Below are 27,009 nucleotides of genomic sequence, written 5' to 3' on the forward strand. Positions count from 1 at the left end.
AACTTAAACATCAGCCACTCTGAACCACTTATCCTTTCTCTAATATTCTTTGTTCTTTTGGATTAGGCGACTGCAGAGCAAAGCCATCAATCAGTCTGTGTCAACTGACTTTAAGGCACTACAGAGCTTATGTGCCAAGACACAAAAAAAGTGTAAGACATGGTACCTGCCCTAAAAAAATAAAAAACTTGGAATTAATCTAACATAGAAGACAGGACATAAATCATGGGAAGTTACATAACCTAAGAATTAAGTAACACCAAGGCTTGAGATTTGAGAGACATTTTGAAGGTGGGAATGACAGGGGTCACTGTATCTGAGAGAAGAGTGTGTTAATAATATTTGTTTATAGTTTAAAAGTAGTTTCACATATTTTCTTACTTGAGCTGAATCAAATGTTTATCAGCTGTACGAATCAAAGAGGAGGAGGAGAGGTGACAGGTCAGGAAAGGAGGGGAAAGGAGAGAGGAAAGGAAGAAGCAAGACAATGTGAACACCTATGTACAGTGTTACTGTTCAAAGAATTTTCACCACACCGATGAGGCATCATTTCATTTGATTCTCACACAGATCAGAGGGTAATTATTGCATCTATTTATTATATGAAGGCTAAGACTCAGCACAGCCATGCTCAGCTATTAATAATACCTGGCAGAACAGGATGCAAATACAAATCCTCTGGTCTCAAGTTCATAATTTTTTACTACACTCAACTACAGCTGAGATAGGAAGTGGAGCACATTCTATGTCAATGAAAGACCATGAAAAGTCAAAAGGGAATATTCCAAGTAGCTATCAGTAAACAACATGAAAAGTGACAGATCAAGGAGGAGGAAAGCACTGAGGAAAGATGGTTAGAACTGTTTTGCTTTGCCTTTTGTCTTTTAAGCATTTCAGTCAGACTGAAATGTTAAAAAATTAAGCAATAGATTGGAAATCAAAGTTGTAGGCATCAAAATAAATCACATGTTTAAAATATTTGGGCAATTTCTAGACTGAAATTTAAGATAAAATCATGTTCAGCCATGTATTTGGCACTCAGTATGTGAGATGCTCATACAAATTGAAGAGAAAAACAAAGACCTCTAATGGAAACACAGAGCAAAGGCATGAATAGAAAATTCACTGAAAGAGTAATACAGGCTCTGATAAAATGTGAAAATGTTCATCCTACATATGTTCAAAGAAATGCAAATTAGAACAAAGAGATGCCATTTTATTTATCAAATTATCCAAGAATAGAAAAAAAAATGTATGAAACAGGCAAAATTATACATTGAGAGTATTAATATAATCTTTCATTAAAGTGGAGAATTATGTATTAAGAGCCTTAAAAAAAAATCCCTTCTCTCTGACTCAGCAAAGTCACTTGTAGAACTATCCCAAGGAAATAATCAGGGATGTAGTTAAAGACATATATAAAAATGTTTAATTAAATATAATTATTAATACAGAAAAATTCTCAACATCCTACATTCTGAGCAATGACTAAATTATCCTAAATCATAGAATGCAATCATTAACAATGATAATCATGATGATGCTTAATGTCAGGGGAAATTAGAAACAATGTAATGCTAAATGAACTGCAGATATGAAACTGCAGATGCAGTAGAAACTCATTCAGAAAGAAATGGAGCAGAATGCTTACAATGGCTATCACTGTATGGTGAGATTAAAGAGGGTTACTATTTTCTTATTTCTATTTTCCATATTTTCTACAATGAGCATTTCAAGGTTTTATAATGAGAAAGAAACCCTGATATTTTAGACTTGAAAACATTTGGTTTTTTAAGAATCAAGTTCAGGTTTCCTTAAAAGATGTTAAATTGGTATTTTTGTTGAGAATATGCTCAGCTGTAAATCATGGAGCATTTAATGTGGATTAAAAAGTAAACCTAACCCAGGCAGTTACTAGGTTTGGTTGGAGGCTTTATCTCTGTGATTATCTTGCATTCTCTTCACAGTTTTATAAGAAGGCTGTTGCAGTGCCTTGACATCAGACTTAACATCAGACTCATGTTAAGGTAGGGAGAAGAAGGTAGACAGTGTCCCAGCAGTGATTTAAAAAAAGATCCCAAATTATTTGTCATTTCCCCCTTGAAAGGTAAGGGTCTATGTGCTTTCTTCTTGGATCTAGGCAGGCTTATGATTACTTCAACCAATCAGATCAGATCAGTTGCTCAGTCGTGTCCGACTCTTTGCGACCTCATGAATCGCAGCATGCCAGGCCTCCCTGTCCATCACCAACTCCCAGAGTTCACCCAAACTCACATCCATCAAGTTGGTGATGCTATCCAGCCATCTCATCCTCTGTCGTCCCTATAGCAAAAGTGGTACTTTATGACTTCTGAGGCTGGTTGATAAAAGGCCTTGCAGCTTCCAACAGGCTCTCTTAGAATGTTCATTGTCCAGAAACTCCCTCTTAGGATACTTTCTCTCACAACCGGCTGCCAGGCTGTGAGAAGCCCAAACCACAGGAAGAATTTAGAGGCCATGTGTACATGCTCGAATCAACAGTGCCAACTGAGCCTAGGCTTTGGGTCATCCCAGCCCAAATGCTAGACATGTAAGTGAAGAAGCCTCCAGATCTATACTGTCCAATTTGGGAGCTACTGGTCACATGTGGTTATTTATATTTACATTAATTAAAACTAAATAAAATAAAAGCTTCAGTTCCTCAGTCACACTGAACACATTTCAATTGCTCAACAGCTTCATGGGAATAGGGGCTACCATACTGCACAGCACAGATACAGCAACTTTCCATCATTGGAGAAAGCTTCCCAGGTGGTGCTGGGAATACACACACACTTGCCTCCCAGGTGGTGCTAGTGGTTAAAAACAACAACACACACACACACACACACACACACACACACGCCAATGCAGGAGACATAAGAGACATGGATTCAATCCCTGAGTAGGGAAGATACCTTGGAGGTGGGGACGGCAACCTACTCCAGTATTCTTGCCTGGAGAATCCCATGGATGGGGGAGCCTGGTGGGCTATGGTTCATAGCATCACAAAGAGTCAGACAAGACTGAAGTGACCTAGCAGGTACACGTGCACCATTGGAGAAAGTTCTATCAGACTATCCCTCTCCAAATGATTGCTGATTAAGTTTTCCCAGGTGATGCCTGTTTATGTCTCATTGGCAGAACTGTGTCTCCCTTACTGCAGCGAAGGCTGGGAAGATAACATATTTAGCTCTTATAGCCTCTTTAGTCAGGCAGACAAGAGGAAGAAGGGGAGAGGGCATGGGAAATGGGTGACATAGCAACAATGTGTGCTACCACTGTGTGTGTGTGTGTGTGTGTGTGTGTGTGTGAGTGTGTGTGCTTAGTCGTTCAGTCGTGTCCGACTCTTTGGGACCCCATGGACTGAAGTCCACCAAGCTCCTCTGTGCATGGGGATTCTCCGGGCAAGAATACTGGAGTGGGTAGCCTTTCCCTTCTCCAGGTATATATATATATACCTCCAGAATTGCAGGGTCATGTTATCTATTTCATAAAATAGAATTATGTATATATTTCTATTTTAAGCAGCACTGCATAACTATAGATGCAATCTATGCTTTAAATTTATATACTATTAAAATAGAGTATTTTCAATTTTCCTTAACCTAGTGTGCCATGGATGAAATCTATAATTCATAAAGTAATAACATTGGCTTATGGAGACTTTAAATAAATGTGCTTTTTACTTAGAAATGTTGTGAACACTGTATCACTCCTAAAACTTGCAACTATAATCTCTTGCTAAGATCAAAATCCTCATTCTTGGCTAATAAAAAGAAATTTCAAAATTTTGTTTGGGTTTTTGTTCATCAAGATAATAGGAAGAAAGCAAGTGGTAAGAAGACATTCTCCTATCAGACCAAGTTGCCTGTTCCAAAGATAAATGGGTTTGTTCAATGTTATCTAGTTATCTTATAATTATAAATGTGTGTGTTCCCATCTCTTGGAGATCCCTCCTCTACTAATCCACATGAGAAATCATAGGAAACCACACCGAGGTTCCCTAAGTCATAAGTCCATACCTTCCTTTGGGAAATGTTCAGGAAAGAATTGGTATACTTGGCTTTTAATAACACAGTGATTAGCTTAAAATTGTTCCTTATTAACAATTTTTTAAAATGTGCATGCTATGGTTTATGTTGCATAACTGTTAAATGAATAACCATAATGACATGAACACCATTACATCTGCATATTGCCTAATTTTCAAGAAAACATAAAAGTTGATTCCCTAGGCTCAAAAATGAGCCTTAGTAAATACAGATCATGTGATGGTGATTCGTCCATAATCTTGTCTCAGTTTGCAAGGAAGCACAATGAGAATTAGAAAGTTTAGGACACATCTCTCTCAGAAATCAGGTGAGGTGTGTGTATGTGTGTTTATATGTGTGAATGAGATAATAATTCAGGGCACTTTCAAGAACCATTGGAACTTTGTCTATCTTTCTCTCTCTCTTTTTTTGGCTGCACCAGGGGCCTTGCTGAATCTTAGTTCCCCCAGAAGAGATTGAACCCAGGCCTGGTAGTGAAAGCACCAAGTCCTAACCACTGGACCACCAGGTAATTCCTTGGAATTTGCCAATCACTTTATTGTAAGGCATTGCTCCAAGAGTTGTGTGGAATGCAGTGATGTGAAAGGGAAGGACTGTGATTTTCAGTGACTATCACTTGCCCAGAGAGAGGAATACCTGTTAGTTGTGATACCACCTGAAGGTTAATAATATCAAATTCCTTTTTTCTCCATAAATTTAAATACCTATTTAGCAGTCTACTCCTCTACACAATTCCAAAGTAAGTGTTGCTGCTGCTGCTAAGTCACTTCAGTCATGTCTGACTCTGTGCAACCCCATAGACGGCAGCCCAACCAGGCTCCCCCGTCCCTGGGATTCTCCAGGCAAGAACACTGGAGTGGGTTGCCATTTCCTTCTCCAATGCATGAAGGTGAAAAGTGAATGTGAAGTCGCTCAGTCGTGTCGGACTCTTTTCGACCCCATGGACTGCAGCCCACCAGGCTCCTCCATCCATGGGATTTTCCAGGCAGGAGTACTGGAGTGGGGTGCCATTGCCTTCTCCTAAAGTAAATGTTAAATAGCAATAAGGATCCTTTAAAGGGTGAAACTTGAAAAAAGGGAATTTTATACCTTGTGACTGGCAATATTGGAAGGATATGAATCTGGTTTTCTTTGTATTTGCAATCTATATTTGGAAAAGAACTACATTAAATACTTTAGGGGCATTGAGTTTTAAATGTGGATTTTTTTAACTGAAAGAGTTAAGAGATTAGTTAGTCCAATTAATATGTATAGATGAGAGAACTAAAAGTTGATAAAAATGGGTGAAATTCAGATTTCCCAGTATCTGCTCTTTGGTACTTTTTCTTGTGTGCCATTGGTATTTATTTATGTGTGTTTTTATTTATGTTTGGTTTGAAACATTCTCAAACACTTGAGCAACAATAACATGTTGTAAATCTAAATTTCTGATTTAAAAATTCTATTTACCACTAGTAATATTTAATTAATACCTATCAGATGCCTGCTCTCAAATTTTAAACCTGGGATTATAGATTGGAAGCATTCAGAAAAGAGAATCTGTGTCTTCCCTTTAGAGAATTCTTGAAAAGTATAAATAAACTTGAACAAAATTACAATTCATCTATCTCTAGTTAGGTATATTAATCTCAGCCAAACATAATATGCTCCTCTAATATAGTGATGTATTTCCAAATTACAAATCAACATGCATGGCTAATTCATAGTCCTGCAATTCTGGATATTTGGTACAATATTACTGGCCTAATGGTAAGGGAAATTAGGCTCTGGAGAACATGAAAAATCAACTGTTTCTCTGGATAAACTGTTTCCCAGATATCCTATATTCTTGCAATTTCTGTGCTCAATTAAATATAAAATTAAAATAACATTTTAAAAAACAAATGGAATTAATATTCACTATAGAAAAAAATACAAGTGAGCAAAAGGAAGACAACATTGAACGAATAATATCAAATTTTTTTGATGCAGAGGAAGGGATGTTTTAATTTAAAATGCTTTCATACTGTCACAACCAAATCTCTTCCTCGTTAACGACTGAAAAACCCAAACTAAAACAGAACTTGAGTAAAACTTCTATTTTTAAAAAATGTTCCCCAAGTTTTAGAAATCCATACAACAAACAATAAATCCGTCACCGGACCACTCCCACCCTCAGCCTATTTCACAAACCCATCTTCCCTCCTCCTCTTACACACTTTGAGGCTTTAGAAATACCCTTTTTCAATTCTGTTCCTTCTAAAAGGTGAGCAGAGCGGGGTAATAAAGTCAGGTTGGAGGGGAAAAGCCACGACGAGATTTTGCGTCCATAAAGCGAGTTTGTGCCCGAACAGCGCAGCTGGTCTACATAGCTGGTTGAGCCAACACCCCACTATTCGGTGAACTGCGATTTAACTTCCTTATGGTAGTTTCAGAGTGCCGGCCTCTCCGTTTTGAGGGGAAGGCGGAGACCCGGTTGTTTTCCCAGGAAGCACTTCTTGAAGTGCACAGGAATGGGGCGAGGGGAAGGCCAGGTGACCGGCGTTTCATTCCTTGCTTCTCCTTCTCCTATCCTTCGCTCCGCGTAGACTTTCTCTCCGCCTTTCCCTGTGCAAATTTGACGTCGGTCTCCTGGATACCAGACAGCCAATAGCCTGGTTGCTAAGGGAGAAGGGTGGCCAATCAGGCGTCGTTGCTACCCGTGAGTAATATTTTTAGCCGGAGAGGGACTCTCGGTTCCACTCCCAGTGTAACTTCGTGTATTTCTCTGCTGCAGGTTGTGGAAAAGAGAGCTTGCCCGCCCCCTTTGAGGCCCTCTCTTTCCCCGCTCCCTATGTACTCGCCCAGATTTCAACTGAAAATTATCTTAAAAGCAAAACACAAGAAGGCACCGTGTTTATTATGTGTATTTACGTTAAGGTAGGCACTAGAAATACACGCATGCGTATATATACACAAATACGTACACAATTTGGCATGGAGGCCTGGATTGGGACATTCGGAATAAAATGTGGTTCTTCTTAGTCGCAAGCCACCCCCACATCCGAGTTGCTGCCGGGTCGCACGGGGAGGTCTGATGTGGGATGCGAAGACAGTTAAACTGTCACCTAAGCGGGAGGTGTGGCCAGGTGGTCTCCCTTCCCCACCCCCAGCCTGGCACGGCAACTTTGGGTTCAGCAGTTGCCCCTCTGTGAATGGCAGTTGGCCTAGGCCCTTGAGGTGATTAATATTCAATCAGTACAAGAGTCCCTCTCACAGTTCCCCCTTTTTCTGGACTCTCCTGGGTGCACTGGAGGCCGATACTTGTTAGCTCATCAACGAGTGGGCTTTTCCTTGGCCACAATCCCACATTCTTTGTCCATTCTCCCCTCCCTCTCGGGGTCTTGGGCTCTTCTCCCTGTTCACCTAGCCGCTACGCCCCCAGCTTCGCTCCCCTCCCCCCTTCTCCACAGTTCTCCGCCTAGACCTAGAGTCGGCCGCCCCAAACCACTTCTGTCGCCCTCTCTGGCATGTCTCTCCCCCAATCCCTTTCCAAATTTTCTCTTAATCCCGCCCACAATGTCTGGAAGATCATCGATTCATTGGCCACCCTGGAGACCAAGAGGTGTGGCCTTGCCCACCCGGCCCTCCGCGGCTTGTCAGGACTTGGGCAGGCGGGACTTGACCAATGGCGTCCGGGGGCAGGGCAGGGGCGGAGCCAGCGGCCTGGGTCTAGGGTACCCGGTGGGAGGGCGGGGAATGGTGACGCCACCCGGAGCTGTGTGACGCGAGGCGGGCGCGCGCATCCCTACGGGAGGGGATGGGGGTGGGGAGGAGAATATAAAACGAGAGGCGGGGCGCGCGCCGCAGCAGAAAGAGTGAAGCTCTGGCCCGGCGCTGAGTGGGCGCTCTACGGGGACACTGGACCGGGCACCCTGGGCCGGGCACCGGGCTGTGTGGAGAAGTGAGCGGGCTCGCCTGACCCCGTCCTTGCCACCCCGAACCAGAAGGGGCGAATTCCTGAGGCCCCGGTCCTCCGTAGCCTCCTCCCGGCGGCGTCGGCGTGCAGTCTGCCCGGTCAGCTAGCTCGTCGCCGCCGACCCTTCCTTGCCCCCGCCCCGCCTCCCCTTCTCCGCCCAGCGGCCGGGTCTGTGGTGGAAGCAGCCCGTAAGTATCTAGGGGCGGCGGGCGGGGTTAAGAGGAGGAGGGGCTGCAGCGGCTTCGAGCCCCGGGCCCTCGGAGCTTGGGATGGCGGCGTCGCGGCCCGGGCGCGGTGGGGACCGGCTCCCGACACCCGGTCGGAGGCGGCTCCTAGGGTCTCCGGCGCGCCCCGGAGGCGGGGCTGGCCGGCGAGTCGGGCTCGGCCGGGCCGGGTCACTGGGGAAGGGCTGTCCGGGGCGAGCTGAAGGGAATCGGGTGTTGGGGCGCCCGGGAGCAGCGGCGAGCTCGAGGGGAACGCTGGAGTCCGCGGGGCCGCCAGGCCTGAAAATGGTGCCGAGGAGCTGGTGCTCCCCGGACTCTGGCTGGGTCCCAGGAACCTCGGAGTGGGGGGCAGGGAGCGGCGGGTCGGGTTACGGCGGGGGGAGGGGAGCGGCTGACCTGGTGCGACCGGCGCCGCGACCCGCCGGGTGTCCAGCCCCCGGCCCCAGTGGTCCCTTTTCCATTTCTCGTGGCTTTCCTCCACCACCTCCTCCTCTTGCTGCTGCTGCTGTAGCGCTTGGCTCCGAAGGCTGTGAGCAGAAATCTAATGAGACCCAACTGGCTGTTTATGTAATTCTTCATGCTCCCGTCTTTAAGGCGTTGCTTTGAAACTACCTTTCACCGAGCCTGAATTTCGCTCGACTGCACCTTCACGCAATTTGGCTTAATCAGCTGCCTTTGCCAGCACACGAGCTTGGAAAGTGTTTGTAGTTTCGGGGCAGCCTGGGATTCTTTTCCCTTTATCACCACGAGTATGGAAAATGAAACAGATGGGTTAATACCAACTTGATTTTTTTTAATGTCCTTTTAAATCAACCTAAGTGTACAGATAGATCCCTTTTGCAAATATCTTGTTTGCCCTTGATCTTTTCTTATCCCCACCCAGTGCTGATCCAGCAAACGTTTAAAGGTCGACCTTATCATACATGCCTCTTCGGCTGTTCTCTTATCGTGAGAGAGGGAGTTGTTTTTGAAAATCAGAATAAAACTCAAAACCCCTACCCTTTAAACAGAATAATCAGAAGAGTTTGAAGTTAGTTGTTTCTTTTGTTAACAAGAAGTATTTTCAGATTTAGAAAAATACATATTAAATAGTATAGAGAAAAGGTTGTATCATGTACTTTGAAAATTTTCTTTACGTCTCACATTTTGGGATTGTTTGATAGTAAAGCAGATTTAAGCAGTATATGTCCAAAATTAACTGAAATACAGAATTCATTTCTAAGCTAGTGAATAGGAGTATGACCAACGTTTAAAACAAGCATATACAGGTAAATAGACAGATGTGCTTAGTATGGTTTCCAATAAATATTTTTTTGAGAACTGCAAGAAGAAAAAGAAGGAATATGCTGTATATTCTGAAAGTGTTTTTCCTCTTAGAACTCTATTCAGAAACAAAGTAAATAATAGGGTTTTGTTTTGCACATTTTAAACTGTAGATCTTGTTTTCCCGAGATTTTGGTCTTCAGTAGACAATTTTCTGTTGGTAAGTGTGGATTAGATTTTTCAGACTTTCTAGCTTATTAGACTTTTTCAAAACTGAAATTACTTTGGGGGTAAAAAAAGGTTGTGGAACTTAACGTTTATCTTACATGGACATGTTTTCTTTTGTTTTCTATGTTTTCTTTAAGGAACAAGACTGCTTGAGGTGAAGGATATCTACTAATACCAGCACTTTGAATGAAAATTTGTTTTTCTGCCACAAACTGAACTTTTTTGTGTGTGTCTAGGGGGGAGTTGAAACAAACCTAATTTTGTGGCATAGCAGCTATGCAGCTTGAAATCCAAGTAGCACTAAATTTTATTATTTCATATCTGTATAATAAGCTTCCCAGAAGACGTGTCAACATTTTTGGTGAAGAGCTTGAAAGACTTCTTAAGAAGAAATATGAAGGGCACTGGTATCCTGAAAAGCCATACAAAGGATCAGGGTTTAGATGTATACACGTAGGGGAGAAAGTGGACCCAGTGATTGAACAAGCATCCAAAGAGAGCGGTTTGGACATTGATGATGTGCGTGGCAATCTGCCACAGGATCTTAGTGTTTGGATCGACCCGTTTGAGGTTTCCTACCAAATTGGTGAAAAGGGACCAGTGAAGGTGCTTTATGTGGATGATAATAATGAAAATGGATGCGAGTTGGATAAGGAGATCAAAAACAGCTTTAACCCAGAGGCCCAGGTTTTTATGCCCGTAAGTGACCCAGCCTCATCAGTGTCCAGCTCTCCATCGCCTCCCTTTGGTCACTCTGCTGCCGTAAGCCCTACCTTCATGCCCCGGTCCACTCAGCCTTTAACCTTCACCACTGCCACTTTCGCTGCCACCAAGTTTGGCTCTACCAAAATGAAGAATAGTGGCCGCAGCAACAAGGTTGCACGTACTTCTCCTATTAACCTCGGCTTGAATGTGAATGACCTCTTGAAGCAGAAAGCCATCTCTTCCTCAATGCACTCTCTGTATGGGCTTGGCCTGGGTAACCAGCAGCAGCCGCAGCAACAGCAGCAGCCATCTCAGCCACCACCACCACCACCGCAGCAGCAGCAACAGCAGAAAACCTCTGCTCTTTCTCCTAATGCCAAGGAATTTATTTTTCCTAATATGCAGGGTCAAGGTAGTACCAATGGAATGTTCCCAGGTGACAGCCCCCTTAACCTCAGTCCTCTCCAGTACAGTAATGCCTTTGATGTATTTGCGGCCTATGGAGGCCTCAACGAGAAGTCTTTTGTAGATGGCTTGAATTTTAGCTTAAATAACATGCAGTATTCTAACCAGCAATTCCAGCCTGTTATGGCTAACTAAAAAAAGAAAAAAACGTACAAGTTAAAATGGTTGGGCCCAAGGGGGATTTTTTTTAATAACCTCCTTGAGTTTTTTTTTTTTTTTTTTTTTTTAAAGCTTATAGTAAGGATACATTCAAGCTTGGTTACAAAAATAAAACATGCATCATTTTTCATTGCCAACCAAGCACAAAGTTATTTTATACTGACTGTATATTTTAAAGTATACTCTCAGATATGGCCTCTTACAGTATTTAAGATATAGCAAGGACATGGCTGATTTTTTTTTTTATAAAAAATTGGCACTAATAAGTGGGTTTATTGGTCTTTTCTAATTGTATAATTTAATTTAGTACAAAGTTTGTAAAATATCAGAGGATATATATATTGTTTCTACGACATGGTATTGCATTTATATCTTTTTACTACAGTGATCTGTGACAGCAGCTTCATGTTGTATTTTTTTTACTGAAATTGTAAAATATCCATCTCAAAGACATCACCTATTCTAAAAATTGTGTACAGGATACTCCTTTAGTGGTGGAATTAAAATGTACGAATATTTGCTTTTTCAAAAAAAAGTATTTTCTGTTAAAGGTTTAAAAATTTTTGCTATATATTATGGAAGAAAATGTAATCGTAAATATTAATTTTGTACCTATATTGTGCAATACTTGAAAAAATGGTATAAAAGTATTTTGAGTCAGTGTCTTACATGTTAAGAGGGACTGAAATAGTTTATATTAAGTTTGTATTAAAATTCTTTAAAATTAAAAACATTTATTGTGGTCTTTGTTTTTAAGTCTTTGCCAAAGATCTAATTCTGGAATTATGTTGTAAATGCGGATACAGCAGAAAGATCTGACTCATTGAATCACAAAGTTATAATGGAAAGCAGTTGCTCTACTAGGGCACAGATAGTAGCTTACCATATAAAAAGTTGTGCTTAACCTGAGCAACGCTTGGGACAGCTTTGTTCTTTAGCAACAAGGGTGGTATGCTTAAGGCAAGTCAACTTTATTAAAATTGTGTCACACTAACATCTAAGATGGAGTCAGGTGATAAAATGAAATTCTCTCATGTAAACTGAGAGAGTTTATTTGAAATGTATATGGAGAAAGAAATCATTGGATCAATTATCTGCATGGGAGATGAATAGCTCAGAAAACTTGCTTGACAAAGCAGCTCACTTGACTGCTTAAAAAAGATGATTTAGGTCTGTTTTTACTGATCCTTACACTTATAGACTACTCATTGTAACTGGAGAATTTATGATTAACATCTATTCAAAATTGACAGGTTGTTAAATATTAGTATTTCTGTGCATTTTCCTATCAAAGTTTACACACAGGTTTTGGGTTGGTTTTTTCCTGGTTTGGTACTTCAAAGATTAGTCATAATGTGTCAAATTGTAGTGGCTCCTTAAGGAGGGAGGTTTTGTTGTTTTTTTTTTTTTTTAGCGCATGAGTTGCAAGGGTGAGACACATTGTTAAAGTAAAATAATGAGTCATTTCACTGAATGTCCATTGATAACAGTGTTGACATTAGAAAATTGAATTGGAATAACTTTCTCTGCTTTTTTAGTGAGAAACCAGCACTGTCGAGGTTACTTGTGAAATGAATTTGGTCTCAAATGAGTTTTTTTTTAGACACCAGTCTACAGAAGCCTTTTGTCTGTTACCCTTGTAATTTAGAGGAGTAAAAAGTTTTAAGGAAACAAGCCCTGAAAACAACAGAGCTAAGCTGTTCTGTCAGCTCTATGGTGAGGCCTTTGTCCATTAGTGGACAGAAGGAGGTTATGAAGAAGTATTGAGATAGTGACTGGAAATGAGAGAGATTTTTCTTCGTATGCTATCAATTATGTGCTTTTGTGATAGAGTTTGAAAAGCTATAAAAGAACGATCAGAGTAACAGTTTTAAATACTTGTTTCCACTAGAAGCTTTTGGGTAAAGCTATAGGCTTAACTTGGAAGAAAACTGGTCTTTTTATGAATGAAGAAAGGCTCAAGTTAACTTTTTCTAAAAGCAACTGGCCAAGAGACACAAAATAGAGTTTGTAACAATCAAGAACACTAATACACATATTCAGGGCTTCTTCCCTGGTAGTTCAGATGGTAAGGAATCTGCTTGCAATGCAAGAGACCAGGGTTTGATCCCTGGGCAACCCACCCCAGTATTCCTGCCTGAAGAATTCCATGGACAGAGGAGCCTGGTGGGCTACAGTTCATGGGGTCGCAAAGTCAGACGCAACTAACACACATAATACTTATGTATTCATATTTTAAATAATTGAACTTAATGTATGACTATCTTTCAGATCGTAGGTATGCGTGTACTGACAAGAAATCTGAGAGAAATTTCATATTGGTGCATACATTGGTTTGGTGCTGAAAACATTAACTCAATTTTATCATGATTGGGTTCAAGAAAAAGTTGATTTGAAATTGATTTGAGCTTGGTATCCTTGAGGTCTTTTTTTTTTTTTTTTTTTAAGAATGAACAAAGGCTCTCTGTTTTCATGCCCTTTTTGTTCATGAGGAATGGAAATTTTTAAAGGTGCTTTTGTTTAGCACAACTTCGAAAAACTCAGAAAAGTTTACATCCTAGTCTTTTTCCCCCCACTGCCATCACACTTTTTGACCTTATGTGTGGAGACTTTTAGCTGACAGTTTTGCTGAGTTAATTATATTAATAGATTTTCCCCTTTTTTTGTGGGGGGGGGGGGTGGCTCTTCAATAAATATACTGTGGCAGCCTCTGAATAGCCCTATCGTGGTGTCTAAAATGCTGCTTTACAAAGTACATAGATCATTGATGAGTCAAGATGATGATTCCAAAAAGTAGTTCTCTGATTTTAGAATATTCCTTTATTGTCCATTTTCTAAAATCAGGTGTACTGTTAAATCTCCTTTGGATAACTTTAACCTATCTTAGATGGCAAAATGAAGCCTTCAGTCAAAATGCCTCCTTAAGGATAATAATCTTGGATTTGCCTGGTGGTACAGTAGATAAGAATCTGCCTGCCAACGCAGGGAGCACAGGTTCGATCCCTGGTGGGGGAAGATCCCACACGCCAAGGAACAACTAAGCGTGTATGCCACAGGTTCTGAAGCCCATGAGCCTAGACCCTGTGCTTTGCAACAAGAAGAACCACCGCAATGAGGAGCCCATGAATCAAAACTGCAGAGAAGCCCCTTCTCGCTGCAACTAGAGAAAGCCCTCGCACATCATCGAAGACTTAGCGCACACACACAAAGATAATAATCTTTGTTTACTGTATTAATGTCTTAACTTTTGAAGGTGAACTAAAAGGTATCCTGAGCGTAAAATGTTTTTCTAATGTGTATCAGTGTTATTCGCATGGTACCTGTATTATAATTGACTTAATCTAACAAATGTCCAGAACTTAGGTTATTTTTAAATGTCAGTGTAATGCACAGAGAAAATGAAGCACAGTTGAGCCTTGAACAGCATGGGGGTTAGAAGCAGCAACCACCCTCCACTCAGCGGAAAACCCATGTATAAGTTATAGTCAGTCCTTCCAAGTTCACATTGAGGATTCAACCAACTGCAGATCATGTAGTGCTATCGAAAAAAAAAATTCCCATATAAGTGGACCCACATAGTTCAAGCCCATACTGTTCAAGGATAAACTGTACCTCTTTTTGCATGTATTTAAGCTAATGAAGTAAAACGCTGGCTGGAGACCTTCCTACACAAGCAATATAGCATAGACATTTGTGCCTGCTCAGTATGTGTGCTCAGTGCTCAGTCATATCTGACTATTTGCAACCCCATAGACTGCCAGGCTCCTCTGTCCATGGAATGTTCCAGGCAAGAATACTGGAGTGGGTTGCCATTTCCTACTCCATTGTCATTTCCTACTCCACAGGATCTTCTCGAGCCAAGGATCGAACTTGTGTCTCCTACATTGGCAGGCAGATTCTTTACCAGTGAGCCACCTGGGAAGCCATAGGATGGGCACAGCACATCAAATATATTTCATTGCCTGACTGTATACCTGTCAGAAGGAGGATGACAATACTCTAGGGCAAGATCAGATAAGGAAAAAGTCTGACAAGGATGTAAAATCACTGTTGCTTAATAAAACCCATTCTATTTTTTAGTATGCCAATCAGCTGATGCATAATCAATTTGACCCAGGAGTTCACTTTAGATCAGAGTTCTTCAGTTTTTTTTGTTATATTAAGAAGATACCTTCTTTTTTGTTGTTCAGTCACTAACTCATGTCCGACCATCTTTGCAACCCCATGAACTGCAGCACACGAGGCTTCTCTGTCCTTCACTATCTCCCTGAGTTCGCTCAAACTCATGTCCTTTGAGTCAGTTATGCCATCCAACCATCTCATCCTCTGTCACCCCCTTCTCCTCCTTGAATAGCATGGGGGTTAGAAGCAGCAACCACCCTCCACTCAGCGGAAAACCCATGTATAACTTATAGTCAGTCCTTCCAAGTTCACATTGAGGATTCAACCAACTGCAGATCATGTAGTGCTATCGAAAAAAAAAATTCCCATATAAGTGGACCCACACAGTTCAAGCCCATACTGTGGGTCCTCAGTCTTTCCCAGCATCAGGGTCTTTTCCGTTAAATCAGCTCTTCACATCGGAGAAGGCGATGGCACCCCACTCCAGTAGTCTTGCCTGGAAAACCTCATGGACGTAGGAGCCTGGTAGGCTGCAGTCCATGGGGTCGCTAAGAGTCGGACACAACTGAGCGACTTCACTTTCACTTTTCACTTTCATGCATTGGAGAAGGAAATGACAACCCACTCCAGTGTTCTTGCCTGGAGAATCCCAGGGACAGGGGAGCCTGTTGGGCTGCTGTCTATGGGGTCGCACAGAGTTGGACACGACTGAAGCGACTTAGCAACAGCAGCTCTTCACATCAGGTGGCCAAAATATTGGAGCTTCAGCTTCATCATCAGTCCTTGCAAAGAATATTCAGGTTGATTTCCTTTAGGATGGACTGGTTTGATCTCCTTGCATTCTAAGGGACTCTCAAGCATCTTCTCCAGCACCACAGTTCGAAAGCATCAATTTTTGGACACACAGCTTACTTTATGGTCCAACTCTCACATTCTTACATGACTGCTAGAAAAACCATAGCTTTGACTATATGGACCTTTGTCAGCAAGGTGATATCTCTGCTTTTTAATATGCTGTCTAGGTTTGTCATAGTTTTTCTTCCAAGGAACAAGCGTCTTTTAATTTTTTTCTTAATTACCTTTTATTTATGTATTTATTTTTTAGCCATACCACATGGCTTGTGGGATCTCAATTCCCCAACCAAGTACTGAACTGGAACCCAGGACACTGCTTCAGAATCTTAACTGCTAGACCACCAGGGAACTCCCATAGGAAGATATCTTCATGCTTCAGGGACCTAGGACCAGGAATTCCCTGACAGACCTAGGGAATAAAGGACACAGAACCAATGTGCATACAGTTGGCAAATTAGTACAACACATACTTTTTTAATGTTTTAAAGTTAACAGACACTTACATATCACTTTCTGCTGCGCACGGTTCTAACCCAGTTTACAGAAGTGGGCTATGCCATGTGCTCAGTTGTGTTCACCTCTTGGTGATGCTGTGGACTGCAGGCTGCCAGGCTCCTCTGTCCATGAGATTCTCCAGGCAAAATACTGGAGTGGGTTGCCATGCCCTCCTCCAGGGGATCTTCTCGACTCAGGGCTCAAACCCGTGTCTCCTGTGTCTCCTGCATTTCAGGTGGGTTCTTTACCCACTGAGTCATCCAGGAAGACCGAAGGAGGACTGACGCACAGCTTGATATTGCATGGCCAATAAGTGGCAGACTTCGGATTCAAACTCAGGTAGTCTGTTCCAGAGTTCTTGCTCCTTAAGCTCTATGCTTTCTTCCCTCTCACTGGTTGCTCTTCTGATTCGAAGTTACAGGAACAAGACCTTTTTTGATATATTAGCCACGTCACTTGTAGAATCTCTCTACAAGAATGTCACTGAGAAGAGGCTAGTGGAAGGCTCTTAGCCATACTCCAAAGTCATGATTATGTCTTGAAAAATATACTTTGGAAATCCAGCGGCCATAAACTATAATCACAGGCTATCTGGCAATGTTTTTAGAAATCATTGTTATATCAATTCTATAATTTTGATTTTCTTAATTTAGTTGTGTTTACTTCTCTTATTTTGGAAGCACTGGGTGATGATTCCTTCAAATTGAGTAAGGGCTGTATCACTTCTAAGTAAAATTGTGAACATTGACCACCTGTAGCTATTTTCATACACATTCCTTACTTGTGCTATCGATAAACAACATAAGGAAAGACCAAGTAAGGTATCAAAATAGTCTTCAACAATGTTTCTGCTGCTGCTGCTGCTGCTAAGTCGCTTCAGTCGTGTCCGACTCTGTGCGACCCCATAGACTGCAGCCCACCAGGCTCCCCCGTCCCTGGGATTCTCCAGGCAAGAACACTGGAGTGGGTTGCCATTTCCTTCTCCAATGTATGAAAGTGAAAAGTGAAAGTGAAGTTGCTCAGTCTTGTCCAACTTATCGACCCCATGGACTGCAGCCTACCAGGCTCCTCCATCCATGGGATTTTCCAGGCAAGAGTACTGGAGTGGGGTGCCATTGCCTTCTCCGAATGTGTTTCTAGTACCTATGATTTAAGTTACTTTGAAAAACTATCTTAAGGCATACCTTTGTAGTATACATGACTTCTATATGTATAGATGTTGTGATAACTAGTCTTTTTGCTTTTATTTTTTAACATTAAGGAAACCAGATGACCTCATTTTGAACTGATTCTGAAAGATTTTCTTTAAAAAGATCAATATATTTTCGTTTAAAATAAGAAAGGGGGCTTTCCCAGTGGCTCAGTGGTAAAGAATCCAGCTGCCAGTGCAGGGGACACGGGTTTGCTGCCTACTCCGGGAAGATCCCACATGCCGTGGAGCACCTAAGCCCATGTGCCACAACTACTGAGCCCGTGCTCTAGAGCCTGGAAGCCACGACTGCTGAGGCCTGAACCCATGCTGTGCGGCAAGAGAAGCTGGCGCACTGCAGCTGGAAATAACCCCCAACTGCCACAAGTAGAGAAAAGCCTGAGCAGCACTGAAGACCCAGCACTGCCAAAAGAAGATAAATTAAAATTATTTAAAGTAAGTGGTTACATTTTAGAAGGATAAACTATTATGGAGGAACTTATATTCCCTTTATTGTTTTTTGTGTGTATGTGTGTGTTTTATTTTAGGCCATGCTCTGCAGCATGTGGGATCTTAGTTCCAGGGATTGAAACCATGCTCCTTGCATTGAAAGCACAGAGTCTTAACCACTGGACCTCCAGGGAAGTTGCATATATTCCCTTTATTGTTGCTATTCATTTTGAACACGTTTAAACTGCACAATAAACAAAAGCCCACTTAAAAAATAGCTCAGAAGAGTTTCTGTAATTTCTATATGTATTAAATCTTGTTATACTAAATGTTATACTAAATGCCTAGTATTTTGATTTGGGGTTAAATTTAATTGGACCAAATATTGCTGAACCATTAGATGGGCTTATGGAGGTTTAGATTGGGCTAAAAGTCTTGTCAGTAATGGTATTTGACTTGTGAATAGTGAAACCTCTACTAACCATTTCTCAATGTTTGAGTTTTAAGATTTATATTTAAGAAGACTTGCTTTATACATATAATCTATAAGTGAAGCTTTGAGATCATCTTATAATTAGGCAAAGCTTAGAAAAAAGGACATTGGGAAGCAGCTCCTATCTGGAGGCAACTGGAAATTATGAGTCTAGTTCCTTTCTTAAGCATATTAAGAAATTTGACTCAGATGGCTCAATTTCTTCATCTGCAAAGTAAGTACAGGGATATCAATACACTTCCCCAGAGAATTATGAGGAAATAATCACCTTCTATCAAGAATGGTAATGTATTCTTGGAAACCACGAGGTCTAGAATTTTATTCATATTTGTTGTGTTGCCCCTTGAAAGCAAGAATGTAAATTAAAACCATAACTGTCTTTATTCAACATTTTGTTGTCCAGTCTATTATGTGCATCAACAGAGAATTAAAATTCTACAGTAATATCCCAAAAGCTATTTTATCCATGTTTCCATAATAAATACCACTGAGTTTGTATTTCTAGTTTTGAGTCGCTGATAGGGAAACCCGTGTTTCAGCATTCTTTTTTATACAATCAGCAAGTTGATTTAAACCTAGTGTACAAGTTGGCATTCCCTTTTGGGAGCAGTCAAAAATGTTTGCTGAAGTGTCCACACTGTTGTGAAAAGTAATGAAGTGGTTGATCCTAAAGAAACAGGAAGAGTTAAAATGTAGCTTTGAGGGTAGATGGGTCATGTGGATAATGTCTCTAGCTTTATTTTAGTGCAGGTAGAAAAGAAGAGGAGGTTTGCTTTACAGAAGGGAAAAACATTGAGGACTTGGAAGGAAAAACACATTCCTCATCTGGCATTATGAGTACTTTACTTCACTGATAAAGTATGACCAGTGTGCAGAACAGAGAACAGGTGTAAAATATTTTTAGACAAATCTTGGCATATGCTGTAGGTCGCACCCCTTCTGTCTATACACTCAAGTGTTTCAAAAATAATGTGGAAAAACCACATTAGCAAAATAAGATATTGCTTTTATGGGGTTTTTTGTACAAAATGTTAAAGTCAAACATAAGCTTCTATCCCAGCCATCAGGTTGCAGCTATTTTTAAACACTAGCTCTCCACATGCCCTTTGACAGCTTTTGAGTCTCCTTTTCCTTCCTTAGTGCTGTTGAGAGAGCTGGGAGAATATGGTTTCATAGCCTCTTTTGGAGCATGAAAGCTAGGTTGTGATATTTCCTCAAACCAGATTAGTCTCAACCACTAATTCAAAACAATTTTGAACGTCCTTTAGCCTAGAAAGGTAAGACAAGCATGGACATGGCATTGTCTAGCTGGGTTTCTAGCAGGTGAGTATAAGTTGATGACTTCTGGATACAGATAGACAGGAATACTGATACTCCTTCTATCAGTATGGTTTAAGAAATGGAATCATAGGACCCTACAACTGTCTCTTTTAGTCCAGAGTTCAGAGGTTCTGTGACACGAATTCAGTAGTTCTAGGGACAATTCCTTTTTCTGTTTTGAACTGAATGCAAGCACTCCTTTCAGATGGCTTTTCCTGGCCACCTCTCCAAACAAACATGGATTCATTTCTAGTAAGGATGAAGGATGGATTTTTACTTGTTTTGTAATGAGTATGTCTGCTGTTTCTTCACTGATTCTTCAGATCTGCCTACTGATCTCAGAGCTCTTTTTTTTTTTTTTAAAGAACAAGAACCTTCCTTGTTTTGTACACTACCTGCCATCATTTTTTTTTTTTTTTTTGGCTCCACCTTGCATGAACCCACACCCCCTCCAGTGGAAGTGTGGAGTCTTAACCACAGGGCTTCAGGGAAGCCCCAATTCATTTTAAAGTTCTATAGAGTTCTGTGACTGACTTTCTGCTAATTCCTTTCTATTTCCAGGAAACATGATGGGTATCCCTAAACCATTTCAATCCAATGCTTAAGACAGCTGCAATCCCTGGACAGCCTTTCTAGAAATTAAGGTGTCACCAGAGGCCATTTAACTAAAGACTGAGAACAACCCAGTTTCCATAAAGATATAAAGGGTTTTGAACCCGAGGCTCCTGCATTGCAGGCAGATTCTTTACTGTCTGAGCCACATAAAGAGATTTAGCTGGAGAAATTTCATGGTTTTGAATCTTACAATAGGTTGGAAAACAGATTAGAAGAAAGGGAGCACCATTTTTTTTTTTTTTTGGAACTTAGGAAGAAATATTTTTTGGAAGGAGATTCTTATTTAGTTCAAAGAACTTTGGGGGTTCTGTATAAAAGGAATAGAGAAATAAGACCTCATCTCCCCAGGAGCTTCTGCCAGAGGAAAAGAGTCCAACAGCAGATAGAAAAGGGTTAACAAATGTCCCTTCCATCTGCCCTTCCTTCAGATGTGGGAAAGGTGAAAGAACAGTAAAAGAGCCTGTGTGTGTGCAGCTGCAGGACTCCTCCTGAAGACCGTTTCCCTTGATGGATATTTTGCAGAAGTTTGGAGACCCTGGACAAGTCCTCTAGTGCAGGTACACCACACTCTCCTGACGTTTACAAGTTTTCTTCCAGACTTTAACAATCAGTGGGTAGCGGCACCAGTACTTTGCATGCTACCTACTTGAATGATTTTGATATTATCAAAAGTCTTGTGGAAGTGAAGTGATAACCAACCTCAGATCAGATCAGATCAGTCGCTCAGTCGTGTCCGACTCTTTGCGACCCCATGAATCGCAGCACTCCAGGCCTCCCTGTCCATCACCAACTCCCGGAGTTCACTGAGACTCATGTCCATCGAATCAGTGATGCCATCCAGCCATCTCATCCTCTGTTGTCCTCTTCTCCTCCTGCCCCCAATCCCTCCCAGCATCACAGTCTTTTCCAATGAGTCAAGTCTTTGCATGAGGTGGCCAAAGTACTGGAGTTTCAGCTTCAGCATCATTCCTTCCAAAGAAATCCCAGGGCTGATCTCCTTCAGAATGGACTGGTTGGATCTCCTTGCAGTCCAAGGGACTCTCAAGAGTCTTCTCCAACACCACAGTTCAAAAGCATCAATTGTTCGGCGCTCAGCCTTCTTCACAGTCCAACTCTCACATCCATACATGACCACAGGAAAAACCATAGCTTTGACTAGACAGACCTTTGTTGGCAAAGTAATGTCTCTGCTTTTCAATATGCTGTCTAGGTTGGTCATAACATTCCTTCCAAGGAGTAGGTGTCTTTTAATTTCATGGCTGCAGTCACCATCTGTAGTGATTTTGGAGCCCAGAAAAATAAAGTCTGACACTGTTTCCACTGTTTCCCCATCTATTTCCCATGAAGTGGTGGAACTGAATGCCATGATCTTAGTTTTTTGAATGTGGAGTTTTACGCCAACTTTTTCACTCTCCTCTTTCACTTTCATCAAGAGGTTCTTTAGCTTTTCTTCACTTTCTGCCATAAGGGTGGTGTCATCTGCATATCTGAGGTTATTGATATTTCTCCCGGCAATCTTGATTCCAGCTTGTGTTTCTTCCAGTCCAGCATTTCTCATGATGTACTCTGCATATAAGTTAAATAAACAGGGTGACAATATACAGCCTTGATGAACTCCTTTTCCTATTTGGAACCAGTCTGTTGTTCCATGTCTAGTTCTATGAAGACCTACAAGACCTTTTAGAACTAACACCCAAAAAAGATGTACTTTTCATTATAGGGGACTGGAAAGCAAAAGTAGGAAGTCAAGAAACACCTGGAGTAACAGGCAAATTTGGCCTTGGAATACGGAATGAAGCAGGGCAAAGACTAATAGAGTTTTGCCAAGAAAATGCACTGGTCATAACAAACACCCTCTTCCAACAACACAAGAGAAGACTCTATACATGGACATCACCAGATGGTCAACACCGAAATCAGATTGATTATATTCTTTGCAGCCAAAGATGGAGAAGCTCTATACAGTCAGCAAAAACAAGACCAGGAGCTGACTGTGGCTCAGACCATGAACTCCTTATTGCCAAATTCAGACTTAAATTGAAGAAAGTAGGGAAAACCACTAGACCATTCAGGTATGACCTAAATCAAATCCCTTATGATTATACAGTGGAAGTGAAAAATAGTTTTAAGGGCCTAGATCTGATAGATAGAGTGCCTGATGAACTATGGAATGAGGTTCATGACATTGTACAGGAGACAGGGGTCAAGACCATTCCCATAGAAAAGAAATGCAAAAAAGCAAAATGGCTGTCTGGGGAGGCCTTACAAATAGCTGTGAAAAGAAGAGAAGCGAAAAGCAAAGGAGAAAAGGAACGATATAAACATCTGAATGCAGAGTTCCAAAGAATAGTAAGAAGAGATAAGAAAGCCTTCTTCAGTGATCAATGCAAAGAAATAGAGGAAAACAACAGAATGGGAAAGACTAGGGATCTCTTCAAGAAAATCAGAGATAACCAACCTCAGAAGGTCAGTAATAATCATCAACATTTTATAGTATTTACTGTGTGCAGAATATTGTTCTAAGCAGTTGTACTTTTTAGCTCACTAAATTTCATAAGAAGCCTCTGAAGGTTATGCTATTTCCCTCATTTAGGGAGGGAAGTGGAGTTTGGGACATAGTTACTGCCAGTAGAGTCAGGATTCGAACTGTGGGAGTCTATTTCCAAAAGTCCACGATCCTTAACCATCATACTATACTACTCCTTTGACCCCCATAGGAAGGCTTTATGAAAGAACCACACTCAATTACGTGGGAGACAGTATCTAAACTATGCTTTGTGTCATTTCCCTCTCCAAACACCTGGCCTGGGCCTTTAAGTGGTCGTTTGCTCAGCAACCCTAAACTTGTGTTAATATTAGCCTTTGCCAGGCATAGTTAGGAAAAGAAAATCTGCTGCAGAAATACAGCGGGGAGTGGGTTGTAAAAGTTTGCATGTCATGGGCTAGTTTTCAGTATCCACATCCTGCTGCTGTCCGGGTGCTCAGATTCTCTTTGAGGCACTTCACATACCTGAAGTCTTTGGTCCTGGGCTTTACTAGTCCTTACAATAGATAGCAAAAGGGTCAGACTGACTTGACGGTCAGATTCCATTCAAGTTCTTAAATTGTATCAAAGTGCTGCTGCTGCTAAGTTGCTTCAGTCGTGTCCGACTCTATGCGACCCCATAGACGGCAGCCCACCAGGCTCCCCTGTCCCTGGGCTTCTCCAGGCAAGAACACTGGAGTGGGTTGCCATTTCCTTCTCCAATGCATGAAAGTGAAAAGTGAAAGTGAAGTCGCTCAGTCGTGCCTGACTCTTAGCGACCCCATGGACTGCAGCCCACCAGGCTCCTCTGTCCATGGGATTTTCCAGGCAAGAGTACTGGAGTGGGGTGCCATTGCCTTCTCCTGTATCAAAGTGAGGTAGCATTAAAAGAGCCCCTACGTTCACCCAATCAACACATTTATCGAGCATCTACTGGGTTAGGAGCTGGTGATACATATATAAGCCTGGAGAATCCCAGAGACAGAGGAGCCTGGTGGGTTGCTATCTATGGGGTCGCACAGAGTCGGACACGACTGAAGCGACTTAGCAGCAGCAGCAGCAGCAGCAGCAGCAAGGGCTTATACTCTAGCAAATAATAACACACACACCAAAATAATCATACACAGGAGAATGTGGAGGTATGAAAAAAACGGAGAGAGATGACATCTGTCTGAGGGGTTCTAGCCTGGGGAGGAGTAATCAAGTTGTGAAGAATGGGTCACCTGGGGAAGCATGGGTTCTCTCAAATTCCCAGCCCCAGTGGAGGAAAAATTTGGTCCTGGTTCTTTTGCTTTATCTGATGTGTCCATAGTGGGAGAATTTGTGCTAACTCTTAGGGAAAAGAGCGGAGGCATCTGAACTAGAAGGCTTGCTAGCAGCCCCGCACTCCTAGGAAAAGCTGCTTTTAACTTTGGGTATTGTCATTTTTTTTCATTGTTCCAAGCTTTGAACAGAAGTACTGTGAAAGAGAGGTGGTTCGGAATTTATTTACTTGTGAGACCCAGGGGTGACATGGGGTGGTGAAGGAAGAAGTCCAGGGTAGAAAGCGCAGGAAGGGAATCTATCCTGGTTTCAGCTTTAAATGCTCATCCTAAAAACCACGTCAGGCTAGAAGCTCCCTCTAGGGGTCACCTCATTTGTTTTCCCACCTTTCGAGACAAAATTTCTTGTTTTTTGTAATTATCAGGGTTCAGAGCAGGCAGCGCCCTTCCAGGAGCTGGAGTGGGTAGAATGTGTGTGCTCACTGAACAAATCCAGACACCCCCAGCTCACACCCGCTCACTGTTCCCATCACCACATTGTACTTCTGGCCAAGGTAGCTAGTGTTTTCAGAGCTCAGCTGTTTCACTTTCCAGCTTGGCTTTTTGGTTGCTTATAATATCTTCCAGTTTGAGCATAAATCATAGAAAGAGGCTTTGGTGAGGAAGCTTTATAATATTTAAGCAAGAGATTAATAGCCGCAAATAACTTTTCCCCTGGGTCACTTTCCCTGAGCAATGCCTTTGCCGAGTCTCCCGTAAGTTCCCTTTATGGCTAAGCACTCTCTCATCCTCTGAAAATACCACACACGCTGGCCAAACCCCTTCACGTGACGTGGGACTGTCCAGAGAACGTTACTGCTCTGTACGAAGTTTGGCTCTTGCTTTGGAACAGAAAACACCAGTCTCACCCCAACATCACCAGTATGAAGAGAGAGGTCTAGGCCCCACAGGTTTCCCTCCAGACTCCTTGGTAACTATTAAGAGCTAAGTAATGTTCTACAGGAGTGTAGGGACTTCATTAAGCCTCCAAATAAAATGACTCCTAGTAACCCTATTACTAGGCTTAGACAGCCCTAGGGTCCAGACTTCCAACTGAATCCCAAACTCACCTTGGAATAGCTGTGCCCCATGAATCTTTTTCAGCCTCAGATTTCCTAAATGAGAAAGCCTACTTGTTACAGTTAGTGTGAGGGCCACTAAGGGATACGAAGCATTGACCGTAATCCTCTTCCCCACAGGGAATGACCTGAATACTCTCTACTCTTCTGTGAGAGGGGCTTACATCCTCTCCTCTTTTAAACATGACTTTTCATGAGAATTCTACACAGTGAAACTTCCTGGTGGATTAGCAGGGAGACGGGAGGAAGCAAAAGAGAAAACGAATGTACTTCACTATTCTTGACTCTGTGGTGAAATATACATGTGGTTAAATGCATGGGCTTTGGAGTCACAGAGACTGACCTAAGCTTGGTTTCGTGCTTGGCCAGGGGCCTTCAGCAAATTAATCAATCTCTCTGAGCCTCAGTTTCATCATCTCAGAAATGGATGACATGCACACCAGAGGGTTGTAAATATTTAATGAGATAGTGTGTGTTGAGCACGTACTAGGTACTGCAGGCTATTAGTAATGGAAACTACTAACCCTGTTCTCACGGCATCTCGGAGGTAAAGAGCAGGGGTACCTTCCATGAGGCCTGAGGTGGGGACGGGTCACCACCTGTGTAAGTCTCACTGAAGCTGCATTCTGCTCATCCACGAACACTGGCCTTTCCTCTTATTAGGGTCATAGGTGAGATAGTTGGTTGTGATGATGGAGAAGATTACTTTGAGTCTGAATTATTGGTTATACCAAGACTCTGAGGCTGTTTCCCCTTTTATTCTTTTGTCCTTTTTGGTGCATTAAGAAGGCGAATGGTGCTTGAAATAAAGGACCAGTAAGAACTCAGCTCCACGCTTGAAGGTATTAGAGCTGGGAATGGTAGGGAAATACTCTTAGGGCCTCCTTGGAGGTCCCAGATGTTCCCCATCTCTACCCCATTGCTACACTTATCTCTCACTGCTTCCAGTGCAACTCAGGATGTGTGTCTCTCTCTCCTCTCCTCTCTGGCTACCCTTATCCTAGACTCTTCCTTTGTCAGCAAAGGAGACTGTATGTGTTCTTACTTTGCTGTCCAAGGGCAGCTTTGGAGAGAGGGGCCCGTTCTCATCTCCTGGTTCTTTCCAGCTATGAGTGGGAACATGCAACAGCAATTATCTCCAACCAGCTGGAGCTACCAGGCCCAGGGCTGACTCCTACTAGAGAGGCACTGTGGGGACAGTTATTATTCATTACTTACAGATGAAGATACTGAGGCATGAGAGCTTAACTTATCCAAAGTCACAGAGCCAGTGTTTGAGCCCAGATAGTTTGACTCAAGAGCCCATGCTCTGTCTGCCATGACTCTGGCCTTCCGTCGTGGCCACTCACCCTGTATACCGCAGAAATTGGAGGGCTTAAGGCCTAAAATATCTGGTGCCTCTTTTATTAATAAAAGTCTTATGCAATTCAGTTCTAACAGCAATGACCATAACAAAATAATTCTTAGACCTTTAGTCAGCACTTCCATGGCATCTCTGAAGACCTGTGGAGT

The 27,009-nt window shown here is 42.1% G+C and overlaps 1 protein-coding gene and 1 pseudogene across 2 annotated transcripts; one reads left to right on the top strand and one right to left on the bottom strand.

Annotated features, from left to right (window-relative positions):
• Positions 1 to 7,837, bottom strand: part of LOC133231472 (group XIIA secretory phospholipase A2-like) — a 70,445-nt pseudogene extending 62,608 nt beyond the window's left edge.
• On the top strand, positions 7,801 to 11,787 carry TOB1 (transducer of ERBB2, 1). Of its 2 annotated transcripts, none has more exons than XM_061391357.1 (2): positions 7,801 to 7,995; positions 9,863 to 11,787. In XM_061391357.1, exon 2 carries the CDS (start codon positions 10,002 to 10,004, stop codon positions 11,028 to 11,030), a length of 1,029 nt encoding a protein of 342 aa, XP_061247341.1. In that variant the 5' UTR covers positions 7,801 to 7,995; positions 9,863 to 10,001; the 3' UTR covers positions 11,031 to 11,787. The 2 variants fall into 2 exon arrangements, with proteins under 2 accessions (XP_061247341.1, XP_061247340.1); XM_061391356.1 differs by lacking the exon at positions 7,801 to 7,995 and adding an exon at positions 8,110 to 8,198.
• The last annotated feature ends 15,222 nt before the right edge of the window (positions 11,788 to 27,009 follow it).

This window comes from Bos javanicus, chromosome 19 (assembly GCF_032452875.1).
Source record: "Bos javanicus breed banteng chromosome 19, ARS-OSU_banteng_1.0, whole genome shotgun sequence".
Lineage (NCBI taxonomy): Eukaryota > Metazoa > Chordata > Mammalia > Artiodactyla > Bovidae > Bos > Bos javanicus.